At 40.2% G+C, this 20,803-nt stretch overlaps 1 protein-coding gene across 3 annotated transcripts in view; it reads right to left on the reverse strand.

Moving 5' to 3' along the window:
• Positions 1 to 314: 314 nt before the first annotated feature.
• cog1 (component of oligomeric golgi complex 1) overlaps positions 315 to 20,803 on the reverse strand; it is a 38,435-nt gene continuing 17,946 nt past the window's right edge. Inside the window, exons 9-15 of one of the 3 annotated variants that reach the window (XM_085963753.1) lie at positions 12,298 to 12,459; positions 9,785 to 9,912; positions 9,547 to 9,655; positions 6,487 to 6,596; positions 5,129 to 5,207; positions 3,677 to 3,732; positions 460 to 549 (exon numbers count right to left, since the gene is read on the reverse strand). In XM_085963753.1, coding sequence (XP_085819879.1) covers positions 3,715 to 3,732; positions 5,129 to 5,207; positions 6,487 to 6,596; positions 9,547 to 9,655; positions 9,785 to 9,912; positions 12,298 to 12,459 — 606 coding nt within the window. In that variant the 3' untranslated portion in view covers positions 460 to 549; positions 3,677 to 3,714. Of the gene's footprint in view, positions 550 to 3,666; positions 3,733 to 5,128; positions 5,208 to 6,486; positions 6,597 to 9,546; positions 9,656 to 9,784; positions 9,913 to 12,297; positions 12,460 to 20,803 lie in introns of all 3 variants that reach the window. The other 2 variants (XM_085963754.1, XM_085963755.1) reach the window with 2 other exon arrangements.

Consider the following 20,803-nt stretch of genomic DNA (forward strand, 5'->3'; position numbering starts at 1 on the left):
CCGCACATGTGAACAGCTGAAGAAGCCATTCATTAGAATGCTGCCCCTGCACCCTGGAGACATGCTCATGTTACCAATCTGGTTAACTAATTCAATGTCATTAGGAATTGATCTATATTTCAATTCAATAAAGGTCCAAGTTGACATACTGCAGTCCACATGATACCGATATGTTTATAGAAAAAAAATGTACCCTAATAATGGCAACAGATATGATCATTGCTATATTAAAGCAGCTGCACGTGGTTAAAAATACATAATTAGTAGATTTGTGTAAGTTATAGACAGCAATATCATTTTTACATTAGAGGGTAGTTGGTGATACTATTGTATTTATTCATTTTCATCTACATCACAGCTTGCATCCATCAGTATTTTCTTTTTGAAAAGCTGGCATTATCACTTTGTCATACTAGATAGCCACCCTAGTTTAAAGAGGGATGGTGATGATGAGGATGATGATGCATCATCTTCCTGAAAAGCTGCCAGCTGATGAAATAAGGAGCCAGGCCTCAGACTTGCATCTTCTGTGACGGATGTGGGAAGCATCTATACCAAAAAAGACAAAAGAAGTTTTAAACACCATATCCTGGGTACATTTACTGTTCAATACTCCAAGTGCAATAGTGAAACAACAGAGCTATTATTAAGCTTTTTCATTATTCACAGCTAAACCAACAGTGTGGTTTGCAATAATTATACATTTGTAACTTCACGATGAACATTTTGGCTTCCTCATCAGGTCAACTAGCTCAATCAGCAAATACATGGACTCACAACCACCCCCGCGCCCCCTCCCAGAACAAAGAGGGGGGGAAAAATAACATCCCAAATGTGCTCCCTTCCTGCCCCCACAGAAACAAGGTTGAATCCGCCCTGAGCATCTCTATCCATAAACTGCGAGATTGGTTCAGAAAGATTCCTCTTTAGAGTTCAGGTGGATCATATGTTTCAAAGCACATTATTCTATACACACTTGCCACTGTGAATTAGAAGATCAAGTAATCTACTCGTCATAGTTCACTAATAAAAATGCGCAAACCAGAAATCAAGCTGATTTGTCATGATTCAGGATCATCATTTTTGGAGTAAAACAGATCACACAAGATAAATAGATGCTATTATTGTGACAGTTCCTTCTATTAATTATGACAAAATGATAAAGGCTTTCACTCCGCTTCTGGAGATGACATTAAGTACGATTAAGTTTGGATTAGTTCTGGTCAGTCACACAGCTGTTCACCTGACAGAGCAAACTAGATCTATGGGACCAGTTTTGGCTCCAACTGAAATTTCCATTGGCTCAAGGTACTAAACAGGGGATAGCTAATCTTTGGAGCCAAACTCTTTTCTATGTTTGGAATTAATGTCACTCAGCAAGTTCAGATTAATTTCCCCCAACACCTTCTCCTTCCTAGCAAGTTAAAAAAGCAATGACACATATAGTCTACTTGACAACACAATCAAATGCTATAATACATTACATTTTCAGCAACATATGGATAACTTGCCCAGGAAAAATACATTGGAACCAAATATGAAGCTTTTGTAGTAATTTTGTAGTCAAAGCTATTATTCATTTGAGTACAACTAGAGCTGTTTGCCAACAGTTCACATTTACAACACATTCTATTTGTCCTGCGCACATCATTAGTACAATATACTAATTAAGAAATTCCTGATAGAGATGATCAATCTCGTCTCATACAAATCAATAGGAGAAAGGGAAGACCTGAATTTAGAACAACCCTTATTCAAAAGCCCCCCATAACACATGGACTTGTTAAACTCCTTTCAACACCAATAACTAATTATGCCTCAATAAAATGGCCCTGGATGAGGTCAACATGGATTTTTGTTTGTGTTAAAAATGAATTACACATCTGTGTAGCATTTCATAAAAATACGCACTTCGCACATGCACACTGATGAAACACGCTGATTGGCAAAATAGCAACCAACAGCAACACTTCAAAAACAAGAACAACCAAAAGGTACGGCAGTACAAACATATTTTCCATAGCAGTAAATTAAGTTATTGAATTTAGAATACAAACAATTTATAGGTGGTATGCAGTGAGCATCACAGACAAAGACTATTAATCCTCTGAGGACTAGGACAGCATTTTAGTCTACAATTCTCAGCTGAATCATCAATACTATGACAAAGTAATAATTTTGTGGTTCCACATGTTTAATTTTACTTCATAGCACTCCGCACTAGATATTTATTTGTAGAACATAATTTTTGTATATGATGCCAGATAAAAAAGTGTAATTTGAAAGCTACTTAAAAATTCAGTCCTCAAAGGATTTGGCACATTCAACTGCAGCCAAGTATTAAAATTGCTACGTCTTCAACTGTGGTAGCCAAAGTGAGAGAGAAAAACTGTCTCTTTCACCTGGCCTGCCTGCTTCCAGAGTAACTTCTGAAACCTCTGAGTAATCAGTCGATCACCACAAGTCACTCTTGACCACATCCAGGTGATTATTCACAGCTTCAGCTAGAGAGCTCAAATGATGCACACTAAAACAGTACACACTCAAACCACAGAAAAAGTATCAACTGGGCAACAAGGGGGAAAAAAAAAAAGGTAAATTATTACAATTGGGTAACTATAAAACCAGTGCATTTGAATTTAGCAGAGCATCCGAGCCTCCACGATATCAACTTCAATTTACCAGAGAATAAAAAAGAATCTTAAAAGTAACTATTAAAGGTTATAGTACTCTCAATATCTTCATTATTAACCTTTAGACTGCTGGTATTTTTTTTTTTGAGGTACATACTGCATGGCAAAGGACCTCAACTAAAATCATAATAAATTGAACTCTCGTGTATAAATCCACGACACTACTTTTGTCAAGACATTTGTACTTTTTTTTTATCCCATTTGGAGTAACCTCTGTTTTGATGCAGGTTCGGTTAGTTACAAAATTTGCACTGCTAACCAAGGACTGAAAAAAAAAGTTTTTAAAAAACAGTTTTGTGCCATTTTTATACATTACGAGATGCTGGGATCACCTTTCCGTCCCCAGTACTGTCGCTACTCTCAAAGTACATGGCAGGAAGCAGGATGAAGAAAAATGGTAACTAAAAAGGTTTTGCAATTAGCAAATGGCTAGAAAAGGTAGATCGGGTAGAAAAATACAAGTTAAATTTAGAAAATAGAAAAAGCACAGATATAGAATGTGAAAAAGTCGTCGGAATGGGGGTAGAGAAGATAGGGCAAGCACAATTTTTTTTAAATTTAACATTGTTTTAAGTTTTAGCAGTTTAGGATCAATAAGTGTGTAATCCTGACATTTTAAACCTTCTGCTTATTTCTCATTATGGTGTTAGCTGAAAACTCAATGTCAGTCTGCTAAGGAAATAGGAAGCTCTTAGCTTAAAAACCAATGTGAAGCTCATATTATTCTTTAGGTACTTGGAAGAGATGAGATTTCTTACCTATTTTCAGAGGACAATTTAATTGAGTGTCACATTATTTAACTTTGAATTGTGCTGGTTCAAAGTAGGATTTGGTTTTATCAGAGTAAGTAGGCATGATTGCAGCTTCACACTACCACTAATACACTGGTATTGGCAGTTACCTGATCATAATACTATCTACTGTATATGGTTACTCAAGCTGCAATGCAAAGCCAATACACTGCACACAGGACCATGAAATACCCAGCGAGGCTTCATCAAGAGGTTGTAGCTGTGACAGCTCAATGGGTCAACTGAAACTGAATTTACAGAAAGCAGTTCAATTAAATCTCACACACATTACAAATAAAAATGTAACCTTTTTACTTAAATGTCATATTTGAAAGACTATGTAGTGCAGTACTGACAATAAAAATAAAATACAGGAAACTTTGTGCTATCCGGCACCGACGGGACCGAGCTGTTGCCGTCCCATCAAAACTGCCGGACAAACCAGCGCTAATGTTGAAGCATACGGAGATTTTGAGCTCCGTATCTGGCAATAGAAGCTGTTGCTAAGCAACAGGGTTTGAACAGTCGGCCGTACCTTGCAAGCGTCTCTGTAGCTTAGCAACAGCTTCAGCGAGACCTTGCAGAGCCTGACTGGTGAAAAAAAAGCAACGAAAAGAAAAAAAAACTAACGAAACGGCTCCTGATTTTTGCCGGTGGCTCGAGCATTCCGGACAGTTAACCTCCAGATAAACCAAAGTTTCCGGTGGCACCCATACACAATCAAAATCATCCATTGTCTTGGTCACTGGAACAAGAGAACAGCCAAGGGTTGTTTTTGTCAAGATGATGCACTTGCTCCACTGAATCCGTGTTTGGTATTTGCAGAAAAAAGGTCTGCCACTTGTTCAGAATATCAATGTACAGGTAGACTACCCTTTATCCGAACTTCCGAAAACTGAAACCCTCTAAAAACCGAAGGTTTTTTCGGTCAGCGTAAGTCGTGCGCACGACATGACCAGAGTGGCGCACGACCCCCCGCGGAACCACCTGACTCTCTTCCAAAGGCTCGAAAGCAACGAGAGCTCTGAGCCCGCGGCGGTGCCGGCCCCTGTTCCGACCGAGCACGACGACCTGTTGGTGGAAATGCGGAACTTCATTGCATTCCAGGCTAGCAGCGACGGACAAGCGACGACTGCGGACCCCCCCGATCCCCCCGCGCGGACCCCCGCCGACCCCCCCCCCCCCGCGCGGACCCCCGCCGACCCCCCCAGCCGACCCCCGCCGACCCACCTTCCGAAATCCAAAATTTTCCAAAAACCAAAACACGGCTGGTCCCGAGGTTTTCGGATAAAGGATAGTCTACCTGTATTTAATTATTATCAGTATCTGTATGTGGCAGTGTACATTATAAAAGAGCAGTACAAATAGATTTTATTCATCACTACTATAAAGACCACAGTTTGAGTAGCACTTCGTAACCGTGAATGACAGCTAACACTAATTTGTCAGAATACCATCTTGCTATTGTTGAGGAAAAACAGGCTAATATACTAAATGCAAACAAACAGAAACTTCAATGAGGTAAATAAACACATTTGTAAAAGCTAAGGATTTAGACACTATCTTTTTATAGTACTAGAGTAAAATTTTAAACCAAATCTATACATCACAGTAATACTAAAAAAACAAAGTAATTATACTGACCCGATTCTTAACTTCATTTCCCCGGACAGATGATTTAGGCTTTCGTGAACTTGCCATACTAAGTGGCAATAGACCAAATCTGGAACACAGATTCACAATACTAATGTTGTGTACGGTTTCGTTAACCACAAGTGACAAACTATTATGGATCAGAACAAGTGAGCAAATTAGCTGCATAATAATGTATTAAAATGCTGTAAGTTAGCTGAATTGCTGACCTGCTAATGTGTTGTGTCAAAGCAGAAATTGAAATATGCTTCTTTGCGCCAGCTGCACACACGTCTTCATTTTTACCAGGGCCAGTTTGTAAGCTGGCACGTCAGGGATAGAACCTCTCACCAAAAACACACATTGGAAACTAAGTTGTTGCCAAAAACTCATGTGGTCTACATGCACTTGAATATTAGCAACATTATTCAGCCAAACATGAACTGACCACAATATGGACCTTTCACTTTACTGAGTTAGTGTTAGTTTTGCTGCCTTTTAATGCAAGAAACATATTATAAAGCAAGTGCTACCCTGTCAAAAGGTCAACGACCTGAAACTTTAACTCGGTTTCTCTCTCCACAGATGCTGCCTGACCGGCTGAGTATTTCCAGCATTTTCTGTTTTTAATTCACATTTACAGCTTCCGCAGTTTTTTGCTTTTGCTATCCTACTGGACCACTTAAAAAGGAATACTTTACTAAGGTGCATTGGGAGGATTTGATCTTAGAATTTCAATCTGTACAATAAACGAGCTACAGCAATGCCGGCATGGTGCTAAAGTGGAATCAAGGTGTTGGCTGATGTATTTCAACCTTAATTAATGGGTTTCAAGAAGGAGCCAGACAGATTCTAATCAACAAATGAGATTTAGGGTTATTAGAAATGGAAATACTGTGGATAGGTAGGCTGGATGGACTGAAGATCTTCTGCCTGCCTGAAAGTGTTACTAGGTTACAAAGCATAGAGTTAAAAATATGAGATTATAGAGGGTGGTGTCCAATCAAGCAAACTTAAAATCAGTACAACAACAACAATTTGCATTTATATAGCGCCTTTAACACAGTGAAACATCCTGAGAAGCTTCACAGGAGCGTTATCAACCAAAATTTGATGAGCAACTCTTTAGAATGGAGGTCTTCTAGTTTCCACAATTGTTAAATTCCTACTGTCCAAGCAAAATTATATTGGCATTGAGAGCTATGCAAGTCTTATCTGCTCCCCATTTGGATAGAAAACAGTTTGATAGTATCTATTATCAAGTTTGGACTGTATTTCAATTCCTTTCAGACCACATAAACATGTGCGTAAGCTTACTGCAGTACAACCCTTTCAAGCTTGCTGCAGAAATTCAATAAGGATTCACTTACCGGATCTGACTAGAAGCCAGTGGCAAGATGTTATGAGGTTCTTGTGAATTAAAGGTTGCACTTCTGCTGGTATATTGTTTCTCTGTGCCTGTTAATAATCCAAACAGCACCTAAAGGACAGAAATATGTATTTTACAGTGCGATTTTCTACATCAATACAACATTTTTCTGTCAGACTCTACGGGCCGCTAAGATTTGTTCATCAGAGGCCTGGCCTTGCTTTGGCAAGTTTTACATTTCAAAGATTGATGTGGTTACAAGAGCCTGAGCTTTTAAGGGTGGGTAAACACGTCTTTAACCCCAATTTCAGCCAATGAAAAAGCAAATTTTTTGGAATTAGGGATTTAAAGATGAACACTCTAAATTTAAGGCACTGAAGGATAGGGAGTGAGAATAGGGGTGATGCAAGAGCAGGACTTGGTACAGGACAGGATACAGCTGTGTTTTAGATTTTTTTTTTTTTAAATATAGTATGGTTAGCAGTACAGCAATGAGGCTAATTCTGACATCTGGAGTTGCTTCATCACAGTATCATTAAGGATTTGCTTCAGTGTCACGGTACATCAAAACTGGTTAGCATAAGGGGACAGCAGTCAATGTGCCCATTTTATATGAGTACCTGCCAGTACACAAAGGCTTACAAACAGGATGTTCTATGAGTGTTCCTCAGAGAATATACTCCTTTAAATAATGGTAGGTTATAAATAATAATTGTATTTGCAATATTTAACTCAGGCAATGCTAAATATACTGCAAAGCTTGTAAAGAGATAAATAAGCAATTAGACATCATTTTTTCCCCACTTATAATGGAAAGTATACACATTTTCTAGTAAAATATGTTTTTTTTTTCTACTTTATCTATACTGCATCTCAGAAGGGAAGCATGAAAGCATGCAACCTTAGATATCAATACAGACACCGCTGTCACTCTGCGGCCAGCCAAGTGCAAACTATGGTAATAATCCACCAGCTTCCTGTTTCACCCATCAGCTAAACAATTCAGTTTCACTTAGTACTGTTCCTGCAGATTGGAAGGCAGCAAATGTAACCCCACTATTTAAGAAAGGAGGGAGAGAGAAAACGGGAACTAGACCAGTTCGCCTGACATCAGTAGTAGGGAAAATGCTAGAATCTATTATTAAGGACGTGGTAATAGGGCACTTAGAAAATAATAATAGGATTGGACAGAGTCAACACGGATTTATGAAAGGGAAATTGTGTTTGACGAATCTTAAGAGATTTTCAGGTTGCAACTAGCAGAACAGATAAGGGGGAACCAGTGGATTTGGTGTATTTGGATTTTCAGAAGGCATTCGATAAGATGCCACACAAGAGGTTATTAAACAAAATTGGGGCTCATGGGATTGGGGGTAATACACTAGCATGGATTGAGGATTGGTTAACGGACAAAAAAAAGAGTAGGAATAAACGGGTCATTTTCGGGTTGGCAGGCTGTAACTAGTGGGGTACCGCAAGGATCAGAGCTTGGGCCTCAGCTATTCACAATCTATATCAATGATTTGGATGAGGGAACCAAATGCAATACAGGTTGAGCATCCAAAATCCAGAGTTCCGGAATCTGGACGATTGGTGGCAGGGTCGTCTGGAATCCAGAACTTCGGATTTTGGACGCTGAACCTGTACTTCAAAAAGCCATTAACTTTTGTTATCTTTTTTTGAAAAATCCTATGAAAAATGTGAGTGATACAATAAAACTTGAGTGTTGTGTGTTATCCTCCTTAATCTGCACAGCTCCACCAAGTGTTTCCGCCAGGCTGCGGCCACAGCACCACGCCGCCCTGGTGGCCTAGTGTGGGCCATCGGATGCTCTGCAGAGCTCGCAGCGTCCCTCCCCTTTAACAGAAGGGGAGGGGTGGAGAAACGCATCAGCGCTACGCAGAGCGGCCCAGGCATTTCCGGACGCTGAACGTCTTTCTGATGTCCGAAGTCCGGAAACGCCCGAGCCCAGGTTGCGATATTTCCGGACTTCGGACATCAGAAACACGTTCCGAAGTCCGGAAACACATGAAAATTTGCTCGGGCTCGGTCCAGAGGTTGCCGGATTTTAGACACTCAACCTGTATATCCAAGTTTGCTGATGATACAAACCTGGGTGAGAATGTAAATTGTGAGGAGGATGCAGAGAGGCTTCAAGGGGATATAGACAAGCTAAGTGAGTGGGCAAGAATATGGCATAATGTGGAGAAATGTGAAGTTATCCATTTTAGTAGGAAAAATAGAAAAGCAGAGTATTTTTTAAATGGAGATTGGGAAATGTTGGTGTTCAGAGGGACCTGGGTATCCTTGTACAAGAATCACTGAAAGTTAACATGCAGGTACAGCAAGCAATTAGGAAAGCAAATGGTATGTTGGCCTTTATTACAAGAGGATTTGAGTATAAGAGTAAAGACGTCTTACTGCAATTATATAGGGCCCTGGTGAGACCACACCTGGTGTATTGTGTACAGTTTTGGTCTCCTTACCGAAAGAAGGATATACTTGCCATAGAGGGAGTGCAACGAAGGTTCACCAGACTGATTCCTGGGATGGGGAGGTTGTCCTATGAGGAGAGATAGACTAGGCCTATGATCTCTGGAGTTTAGAAGAATGAAAGGTGATCTAATTGAAACATACAAAATTCTTACAGGGCTTGACAAGGTAGATGCAGGGAGGATGTTTCCCCTGGCTGGGGAGTGTAGAACCAGGTCACAGTCTCAGAATAAGGGGTCAGCCATTTAGGACTGCGATGAAGAGAAATTTCTTCACTCAGGGTGGTGAATCTTTGGAATTCTCTGCCCGAGGGCTGTGGAGGCTCAGTCGTTAAGAGTATATTCAAGGCAGAGGTCGATAGATTTTTGGATATTAATGGAATCAAGGGATATGGGGATAGTGGAGTTGAAGTAGATGATCAGCCATGATCTTATTGAATGGCGGAGCAGGCTCGAGGGGCCAAATGGCCGACTCCTGCTCCTATTTCTTATTGGCCCAATAACTCAGCCAAGGTTGCATCTTGAGAAAGCAGAGACAAATTTGTTTTGAATCTGGCGACTGTACTTACAGATGTCCTTTGAGAAAGTTTGTTCAGATTGTTGTTAAGGTGTGGGGTAAAAACATCCAAATCAAACGGATCAATATGGCTTTCCAAAGTATCAGCCACATTCTGAACCCTGATTCAATAAACACAGAGAAGAATATCAACCTTGATAGAGACTCGATTTGTCTCTCCAATACCAGGAGTATATATAAAATAAGAATTTAAAAGTGAAATAACTTTGCTATTTAAAGGAAATCAGTACCTCGGGTCCAGCTGGATCCTGCTGCTTTTCACCTCTTCATTTCTGGCTGTTAAAACTGAACCAAGGTACCGAAGATCAAAAAGCAGTTGCAGAGCTCTATTCTGGGTTAAAGGGAATGCAGAATCAACCTGAAACAGAACAAATTAGTGCCACATTTAGCAGTTATGCTCCAAGGAAATTAATTCAGTAACCTCTCTTTTTAAGTTGTTTCTAAGTCAGAAAGAAACTGTTTTTGAATGAAGGACTTCTGATCCTGAAGTACTGTAGATCTTAAAGCTCCATAATCACACCCTGTATTAAAAGTAGCAGAGTTCCGGTGATTCCCGATAAGATGGGGAATTTATAACTGAAGGTCACCAAGAGACGATTATATCCTTCTAACAATGTAATATTGCCAGAGGTAGTTCAGCTGGTTGCCTGCCTACCCCCCCCTTGAATGAGGAATAATTTGAGGCAATGAGGATGTAAAGCATAAAACAAAATAAACTTTAATAAAAGAATAAAACAAACAAAGCCACAAGTTCTCTCCAGGACCATGACTCGCCAATGTTGCTGGTGGCTCATGCAAAACACATTGTGGACTTCAACATCTTCCAAATACTCGGAGATCAGATTATAATTGGAGAGTGTGAGGGAGGTGCTGCCAATGTAAGCAGGATCTGTCAGTGGACTCTCAGTGCGATCAGGAACTAGCAATTTTTGAATGGCATTCATCTGACTGCAAATCAAATAAAGAGGGATTATTCAGGGTTGCAAAGAAAATGTTTCAAAAGTCTGTTGTATTTACACAAGTCATTTTCTTGAATGCAGAAACAGATGGAAAGTCAAAGCAACTATTTGAGACAAGTGATGTGGGGGAGGGTACCAAATTGCTGCTGCCTCCTAAAATACTGAAAGATTTAAAAGAGTTAAATGATTTGCTTCTTTAATCTGCTTTCACATTTCAATGAGAGAATTTCATTTGACACTTTTCATGCTTGGGTGATGAATGATAAAAGTTTTTCTCGTGTTTGAAGAACTGTAGACCATTTTTGCAAATTAACTGTTTCCACTGCACGTCAAAACGAGTCATCTCCAACTTCTGTGCGATCGCAGCTCTGGTTACTTATTTTCACAGCAATAGGTCTGGAGCAATGTTCGCGTTAAACTGCGTGGCGGTCTGGAGGTCCCATGCAGGCCGCTCAGCAGCTTTTAAATGGAAAAACCGCACATGTGCGGGAATTTGAATGGCCCGCGCACCAAAAAAAGAATTAGCAGGAACATTGGTCTGGAGGATCAAAGGTCAAAACTTTGTTGCAATATCGAATAACCACCACCAGATGTCTTTAGCACACTTTTGAACATGATCCATGCTTTATAGAGACCTGCAGTGGACCAGACACAGGGATAGGGGGATAAAACAGGCCATCTGTAGGAACTTTAAGATATTCATAGATTTACTGCCAGAGAATACATACTGCGTATCATAAAAATTGAGGATTAGAAGGCTGGTTTTAGTATTGGCATTTTAAGGCATTAAAAATATCATATTTTAATCATTAGATGCAGTAAACCAACAATGTCTTGGAGCTGCTCCTGCTCCACCAATGTAACTTGGCTGGGAGAGTGGCGGAAACCCCGTTTACACACAAACAGGGTTTCTGCCGCACTGCTGATGAAGTTACGGTGGCAAAACAGGAGCAGCTCTGAGGAAATTACTACCCATCAAACTCAAGTTGTGCCAATAGAAAAATGGTTAAAAAGCTTCAGCCTTCATCACAATCTCTTACTTTTGAGTTTAATGACACAGCAAAGACACTGATTGTCTGGGTGGATGCACCAACTACATAGTAAATTAGTAACACTTCCAAGACTTGATATACACCATGTACATAAACCTTTGAAATTAAAATCAGACTGGCAATAAGTAATGGATTGCACAGATTGCTTAATTTCTATGTTCTTCGAATTATTTCATTTTTGCTTTATGAAAACAATGTCTATGACACTGGTTTTATTTAAAGCCATCATCAACTAACCAAATATAAAACACATTACAAGTTGAGGTGGAGTGGGGTGTTGATACCACCAGGCCTGTTATTGTGAACATGGTCTGTCTTGGATGACTGTGGCTGCATGTGCAATTTCCTGGGCAACACAAGTGACAGATGCAAAATAAATTCCACTATCCCATTGAAATTAAAGACACTGTGTAGCACTTTTACAGCCATTATCCAATCAATAAATGTAGATTTGCTCATCCCCCAATACCAAACTGAAGGACACAATTCTTCATACGTGTATACACCAAACTGGTCAATGGATCTGAATAAAAAAAACGGATGGGCTAGAAAGGAATTAAAGAGAGCGACGCATAGGTGGGTTCAACGAGACTCACGATTGTTACTTTTTTGAAATGCATGCCATGACTCAGGACTTTGTTTGAATACTTAGTGTAGTTATTTTGCAGTTACAGCATTATTTAGAGGACCAACAATAGCCTGCTAATTTAAAAAAAAAAAATAAATACACACCTTATCCAGTTTTGTGGAACACAATTTTTCATAACCAGTAAGCACCTCATCCAAACAAGACTTCAGCAACTCCTGAAGTGTGACCTTAGGAACAGCATGACCTCCAACTCGGTTTACTTCTTGGCACAAGTGAAAAAGCAGTGACTGGACGTACCAAGATGGCTATGGAAAAATCAAAGACACAAAACAAATTAAGTGCTAGAATAATAATTTAACATTCTAGAAAAATTAATTTTCTGAAAATAAACAGCCCAAGCGGTTTAAGAACATAAGAAATAGGAGCAGGAGTCGTCCATCCGGCCCCTCAGGCCATTCAATAAGATCATGGCTGATCTACCTCATCTCCACTTTCCCGCCCTATCCCCACATCCCTTGATTCCCTTAATAGCCAAAATTCTATCGATCTGTCTTGAATATACTCAACGACTGAGCCTCCACAGCCCTCTGGGGTAGAGAATTCCAAAGATTCACCACCCTCTCAGTGAAGAAATTTCTCCTCATCTCAGTCCTAAATGGCCGACCCCTTATTCTGAGACTGTGACCCCTGCTTCTAGACTCCCCTGCATCTACCCTGTCAAGCCCTGTAAGAATTTTGTATGTTTCAATGAGATCACCTCTCATTCTTCTAAACTCGAGAACATAGGCCTAGTCTACTCAATCTCTCCTCATAGGACAATCCCCCCCATCCCAGGAATCAGTCTGGTGAACCTTCATTACACTCCCTCTATGGCAAGTATATCCTTCCTTAGGTAAGGAGACCAAAACTGTACACAATACTCCAGGTGTGGTCTCACCAGAGCCCTATATAATTGCAGTAAGACGTCTTTACTCTTATATTCAAATCCTCTTGTAATAAAGGCCAACATACCATTTGATTTCCTAAATGATTGCTGTACCAACATGTTAACTTTCAGTGATTCGTGTACAAGGACACCAGGTCCCTCTGAACACCAACATTTCCCAATAGCTCACCATTTAAAAAATACTCTGCTTTTCTATTTTTCCTACCAAAGTGGATTACTTCACATTTCTCCACATTATATTCCATTTGCCATGTTCTTGCCCACTCACTTAGCTTGTCTATATCCCCTTGAAGCCTCCTTGCATCCTCCTCACAACTTACATTCCCACCCAGCTTTGTATCAGCAGCAAACTTGGATATATTACATTTCCTACTTTCCAATCTGCGGGAATCGTTCTAGAATCTATGGAATTTTGGAAAATGACAACCAATGCATCCGCTATCTCTATAGCCGCCTCTTTCAAAATCCTAGGATGTAGGCCATTAGGTCCAGGGGATTTATCGGCTTTCAGTCCCATTAATTTCTCCAGTACTATTTTTTTTTACTAATACTAATTTCTTTCAGTTTCTCATTCTCGATAGACCCTTGGTTCTCTGCTATTTCCTGGAAGTTTTTTGTATATTTGTTTAATCTCTCTGCCATTTCCTTATTCCCCATTATAATTTCTCCTGTCTCAGCCTGTAAGGGACTCACATTTACTTTCACGAATCTTTTCCATTTTCATACCTATAGAAGCTTTTACAGTCTGTTTTTATGTCTCTCACTAGTTCACTCCCATATTCTATTTTTCCTTTCTTTATCAACTTCTTGGTCCTCCTTTGCTGAATTCTAAAATCCCCCCAATCCTCAGGCTTACTACTCATTTTGGCAACATTATAAGCCTCTTCCTTTGATCTAATATTATCTTTAACTTCTCGTTGACCACAGTTGAACCGCTTTCCCTGTGGGGCTTTTGTGCCTTAATTTACAACAAATATATATTCCTTTATGTATTAATTCTTTAAATGCTAGCCATTGCTTGTCCACCATCATACCTTTTAATGTAGTTTCCCAATCTACCCTTAGCTAATTCGCCCCTCAGTAGTTTGCTTTGTTTAGATTTAAGACCCTAGTTTCAGATTTAGCTAAATCACTTTCAAACTCAATATAAAATTCTATCATATTATGGTCACTCTTCCCTAAAGGTCCCTTTCACTACAAGGTTATTAATTAACCCTTTCTCATTGCACAATACTAGATCTAAAATAGCCTTAAAAAAGTTAAATGCAAACTGCTAAAGCAACTTTAAAGAAAGGTCACTGACAAGTTTGGAAATTCAAGTAAAATATAAAAGGAATGTAGATTTTAAATATATTGGCTCGGATTTTGCGGTGGGTATGACGGCGTACTCGGAGAGTATGCTGTCATACTGCCTTTGAAATATATCGCAAGTCCAGGATTTCCGCACACGCTGGCGCTAAATCCCGAACTTGCGATCGGTCAAGGTACGCCTTGACAGATCATCCGCACAGCCTTGGAAATCGCAATTGCTGGCGCAGAGTTGGGCTTTTGCCCAATTACATTCAAAAAATTTACAGTTAGTGAAAGCAGACACAGGAGCCTGTTTCACATCTTAAAAGATCCAAGTGTACATTTTGGTGGAGGAAACTTTTTTTGGTTGGTCGATTAAGGTTCAAATGGCCGTGCCTTTCAATTTAAAGCATATATAGTGTGACACAGTACAGTACTGTCACCCAGTCTTCAAAACCAGGAAACATGGCAAACTAGAATAAAAAGGTTTCAATTTTTCTAGCTCGATGTTCAATATAAATTGGTGCTTTTTATGTGTATGAGAGAGAGATGTACACAAGCACACAAGTAAATATTTAAATAGCCTGAATAAAAACCATCTCCTAAATTCAAAACACTCTTCTCACAGCGCAGTGCGGCTCAACGCTCGACTTTGCAGACTTTGAAGAAGAAATCAATTCAAGATTTCACAGATAACTTAGTTGTTTCAACAATGTGTACTTTAGTTCTGTATCGTTAAATGGAGAGCACACATCCAAATCATACAAACAGTAGTTAAAGATTTTAATCATTTAATTTTGCAAGTTTCATGTGAACACACTATTTAGCATGCTCTATTTTACTTTGTTAAATTCTGAAAATTAAATTGATTGTGCATGAAAAAATATCCTTTAGAAACACAGAAGGCCAGGCAGATCGAAAGTCTTCATTATAATTACTTGGGAAGTTGAATAAGAAAGTTAAATAAAGTGAACAATTATCAGTTTTCAGAGACCAATTCTATCCTTTCAACTCAAAAAATGAACGTAAACAATAGAATACATCTACAACAAAGAAAATAGATTTCTCTATTACTGTACCAGTCTAAAGAATATATTTTAATCCTGAAAATTACCATTGAATATATGGCTGGGAATCGCTTTCTGAAGTTCAACAACATTACTTGTAGGAGATATAAAGCATTGTCAGGCCTTTACTGAGTATCAAAACAGGAAGTTGTATACATAGAGACTAATAAATTGAGAGTTTGGATGAAAAAAAAAACAAAATGCTGATATGAAATATGTCCAAGTACCAGTTTAATTAAAAGTTTTTAGAAGTTTTCAAAATGTAATTTCAATGGAAGAGACTGAAAGAAGTTTCTGTGGGCATGGCTTAGTTTTGACAGATTTTGTGGGCATGTGTTCCCTTACACATAGGCTGTATGCTGCGCTCCTGAGCTCACTGATGTCATACGCTACGCACACTCTGCAGCGCCGAAGAGGAAGTCTCCGTTCTGGGCCTCGCACAAGCCAAGTTCGTGTTCTTTTCGTAGGTCGGCGGTGTACGCCGTAGCTACGCCACCGACCATCATTTTTGGGCCGTTTAGTTTGCAATATCACTGGTCATCCAAAAAAGCTATTATATGGATGAAATCTTGTCCATTGGTACCTCTTAAAAAGAAAAATCAAACTTTTACAAAATATGGCTAATAGCCTTTCCACCTCAGCTTTTTAAAAAATATTTTAACATGGAGCACTGCTGCTATCACTCAAGGAGTTAACTCCAAGAAGTTGCTGTGGCGGACAAGGGAAGCGGAGTGAACTTCAATTGTTAATCCAAGGTGCTTCAACAATCTTGTCATTCGAACTATGAATATTAATTCAGCTCCTTCGATGGCACGGTGGCATAGTGGTTAGCACTGTTGCCTCACAGCGCCAGGGACCCGGGTTCGAATCCGGCCTCGGGTGACTGTGCAAACTCCACACAGACATTCTCCCCGTGTTTGCGTGGGTTTTCTCCGGGTGCTCCGGTTTCCTCCCACAGTCCAAAGATGTGCGGGTTAGGTTGATTGGCTATGATAAAATTGACCCTTAGTGTTAGGGGGATTAAATACGTGGGGTTACGGGGATAGGGTGGGATATGTGTTGGTGTAGGGGTTACGGGGATCGGGTGGGATATGTGTCGGTGCAGGCTCGATGGGCCGAAATGGCCTCTATCTGCACTGTGGGGTTTCTCTGATTTCTGTGATATAGGGCCCAGCAACACCTGTCAAGCTGCCTAAAAAAAAGTCCACAGTGCTTATTAAATATTCCAAAACATGCACACAAAATCAGTCAAATATATCACAATTCTTTGATACAATTCAATTTTTTTTTTTATAAAAGCAAGTACTGATATGGGACTGAATGGCAGAGTGGATTAGGGCACCGTTCTTGCACCTCTGGCAGCTGGAGGCGAATCCACCCTAGATTGCTGGGTTGTTAACATCAATGACCTGGATTCATACACTCAAAGCAGTCAAATTTACAGATGAGACAAACTAGATGGGCCAGTGGAAGTGGAGGAGCCAACTCAAAAATTACAAAATGAATTGAACAAAAGGTGCAAGTGGGCAAAACAATGGGAAATAATTTAATGCAGACAAGTATAAAATGATACACATAGGAAGAAAAAAAGACAACATGGATATTCCATGAATGGTGTTGAAATGCTACGGATGAAGTTGAAAGACACCTAGGAGTCTTAGCAGACTCAACATTAAATATGCCCCATCAATTTGCAGCAGCAATCAACAACATTGAACTACATAGCCAGAATAGTAGAATACAAGTCAGAGGAGGTAATGATGAACCATATAGTGCTCTGGTCAGACCGCACCTTGAATGCTACATCCGGTTCTGGTTCCCAAGAAACAAGAGCGAGATCAAAGGGCTGGAGGCAGCGCAGAGAAGAGCCACAAGGCTGATGACCAGTATTTGCTGTCTGATTGTGAGGCAAGCCTTGTGCTTTCAGCTTGGAAAAGAGGTGATCTTAGATTGTTAAGGGTATAGAGGAAGTAAACCTGGAATATTACTTTAAATTAAACTGTGGGAGTACAACTTAGGAAACAGGTTCAAACTAGTAAAAAATTTATTTTGGTACTGGCATCAGGAAATTCTTCTTCACACAAAGAATGATCAACATGTTGAATAAACTTCTAGCGTAATGGAGACAAAAACCTTGGAATAATTGAAGAAACAACTGGATGCTACACCATGGAAGTCCATTAGGATCTCTCTAGAAAGATGAATTAAGATGGGCTAAGTGGCTTTCTTCATTTGTAATTATCCTGTGATCATGTACTTCCTGCCACCTATAAGCTTCTTTCAGGAAATTTGTGCAGTCCAAATCCTGTTCTTAGTGGCATAGCTCCACTGTATACAATTTGGCATAAATAAGCAAACCTTTGCAAAGAGGCCGGTGTCTGAAAAGGAAAAAAAAACTTACTCTGGTGAAGTGAGGTTGCTCTCCTGAGGTCGAGGTTAGGCTGCAACATGGAGAGCTTTACTCTGCACCTGCCACATGTGATACCTGGCCCAGAAGTGCCTAATAAAGGCCCCAGGTGCTTAAAGTTAAAAGTTATTCCATTCTCTGCCACAAGGCCACCTTGATGAGCAGCAATATTCACCAAAAATAAAAGTATTTGAGGTATGGATTCTTTCTAATCAGGGTGCCTGCTATTGTTCTTAAAGCCAATTCCTAAACTTCTCTCAGCCTTTTGTTTCTCAGATAAATGTTTTATTTAAACAAAAATAAGTATGTAAGCATAAAGCGTTTGAGAAAGTAAGTGCAGGACATCTCCAAAGTATAAACGAAACTAGGAGATAAATCAGCAAGTAGTGATTAGACAATGACAAAGTTGGGGATTAAAAATCTATTGCAGAAGCATGGAAAAACTGAGGAAGATGAAGAGTTCTGCAGTTCTGATGTCCTGGAAAAGAATGAGGCAAAGTAGGAGACTGTGCAATAAAACTTGATTTCAACACAATGAAAATACAGGGAAGAGGATGTATTTGGAACAGAGGGAAGAAAAGGTCAGGGAAGCAATAACCACAGCAATATCAAAAAAATAAAGACAGGAAAGGCTATAATGGAGAGGGGTTTGAGGTGAGAAGAGCATGAGGGGCCACCTACCAGGCAACAAGCCATTTCTTGTATCCTGCCCAGGTGTCGAAGAGATGTTTTGGAAAAGCCTTCCCACATATGGGAGCATTATTATTAAACACTTGGATAGATTTGGGCATTAGAGAGTTAAGATTTGTCGAGGGAACAAAAGATTGTATGTTCAGCATGCCCATCTCTCCTGTTCCGACTCTATGACTTTACTCAATAAAAATCACATCAGTAATGATCAGGGCTCACAGGAGGAAGAAAAAAGCCTGGCTGGATGGAATTGGTCAATCAGTAAGTCATACTACTCATGCAAGTTTAAAAATGCATGTGATGAATGCTTAAAGAACTCACATGTTTGGACTACCTTATTCTCATCAGGGCCCCATTTTTTCCAAGCATCAAATCAGTACAAGCACAAAAAGGAGCCTTCTAAAAATGGAGTTCCCATTCAATCAATAATGATCAGATTCAATGTTTCAGTAAGTGTTGTAATTATCCATACAATTTTACATTTCAATTCTGTGTTGTATATAGACAGGATTTATGTCTTCGCCACATCTACAGTACTGATAGATTAGATTACAGACATCTGTGGTTTCACATTACTGTGAGCACTACTTTTATTGCCTCAGAAATAGCCCAGCAAATTCCAGCAGCAGTCAAGTAACAGTTGTACTTCACTATAAATAACAGGTCTTTTCAAAACTATGGAATGAAATTTATTCTTTCAACATTGTTGCTTTTCTCAATTCCTGCAGGTAATATCAACACTAGATAAAAGAATTCTGCACGTGAACTACTGAATGGTCCACACCACATGCGGCTTTCTGCAACGATCCTAAATCCTGGGCCAACAATGTTGCAAAATAAAGAGTGTCAATATGGGTTATCATTTCTGAGTTTTATATCAAGTTAAATGACTCAAAATTCAACAGCATTGGAAGCTTGTGCTAAAGGTTACACTTGTGAAAATTTTGGGGTTTATCTTTTCAGACGTGGAGCAAGAACTTTGACATAATTGTAATTCTTCAAGGAGCCCTCGCAAAACCAATGTCAATGGGGGTCAAAGGAAAAGCCCTCCAGTAGTTGTTGTCATAGCCGACACAAAGGATGATGGCTGTGGTTGTTGGAGGCCAATCATCGCAGCTACACTGCGACAGCTCCTCAGCCTAATCATCTTCAGCTACTTCATCAATGATCTTCCCTCAGTCACAAGGTCAGGATTAAGGCTGTTTGCTAATGATTCCAGAGTGTTCAGTTCCATTCACAACTCTCTCGATAATGAAGTAATCCAGCAGGACCTAGATAACATCCAGGTTTGGGCTGACAAATTGCGGGTAATGTTCAGGCCGCATAATGTACAAGGTAATGAGCATCTTGAACAAGAGAAAGCCCAGGCATCTCCTGCTAACATTCAAGGGGACCACCATTGCGGAGTGCCCCATCATCAATATTGTGGGAGTCACCACTGGCCAAAGGCTTAACTGGATCAGCTAGTTCAACACCATGGCTATAAAAACAGGACAGAGGCTGGGTACTCCGAGTGGCTCATCTGAGCCCTCAAAGTCTCTCTATCATCTACAAGACAAATATTGACCTGGATGCAGGTGCAACCACAAGAACTCAAGAAGCTCGACTTGTGACCTGCTGTCTGTCTATTGCGGGCTCAAAGCTGCACTTAGCAGGTTTTTTCAATATTCGTTCCTGGGGTATGGGCGTCGCTGGCAAGGTCAGCAGCTATTGCCCATCACTAATTGCCTTTGAGAAGGTGGTGGTGAGCCGCCTGCTTGAACCGCTGCAGTCCGTGTGGTGAAGGTACTCCCATAGCGCTGTGAGGGAGGGAGTTCCAGGATCTTGACCCAGCGACGATGAAGGAATGGTGATATATTTCCAAGTCAGGATGGTGTGCAACTTGGAGGGGAACTTGCAGGTGATGGTGCTCCAATGCACCTGCTACCCTTGCCCTTCTCGGTGCTAGAGGTTGCGGGTTTGGGAGGTGCTGCCAAAGAAGCCTTGGCGAATTGCTGCAGTGCATCTTGTAAATGGTGCACACTGCAGCCACGGTGTGCCGGAGGTGGAGGGAGTGAATGTTCAAGGTGGTTGATGGGGTGCCAATCAAGTGGGCTGCTTTGTCCTGGATGGTGTCGAGCTTCTCGAGTGTTGTTGGAGCTGCACTCATCCAAGCAAGTGGAGAGTATTCCATCACACTCCTAACTTGTGCCTTGTAGATGGTGGAGAGGCTTTGGGGAGTCAGGAGGAGAGACACAGGTTGCAGAATA

Source organism: Somniosus microcephalus, chromosome 21, assembly GCF_052327205.1.
Source record: "Somniosus microcephalus isolate GS21.2 chromosome 21, FLI_Smic_1.0, whole genome shotgun sequence".
NCBI classification, from domain to species: domain Eukaryota; kingdom Metazoa; phylum Chordata; class Chondrichthyes; order Squaliformes; family Somniosidae; genus Somniosus; species Somniosus microcephalus.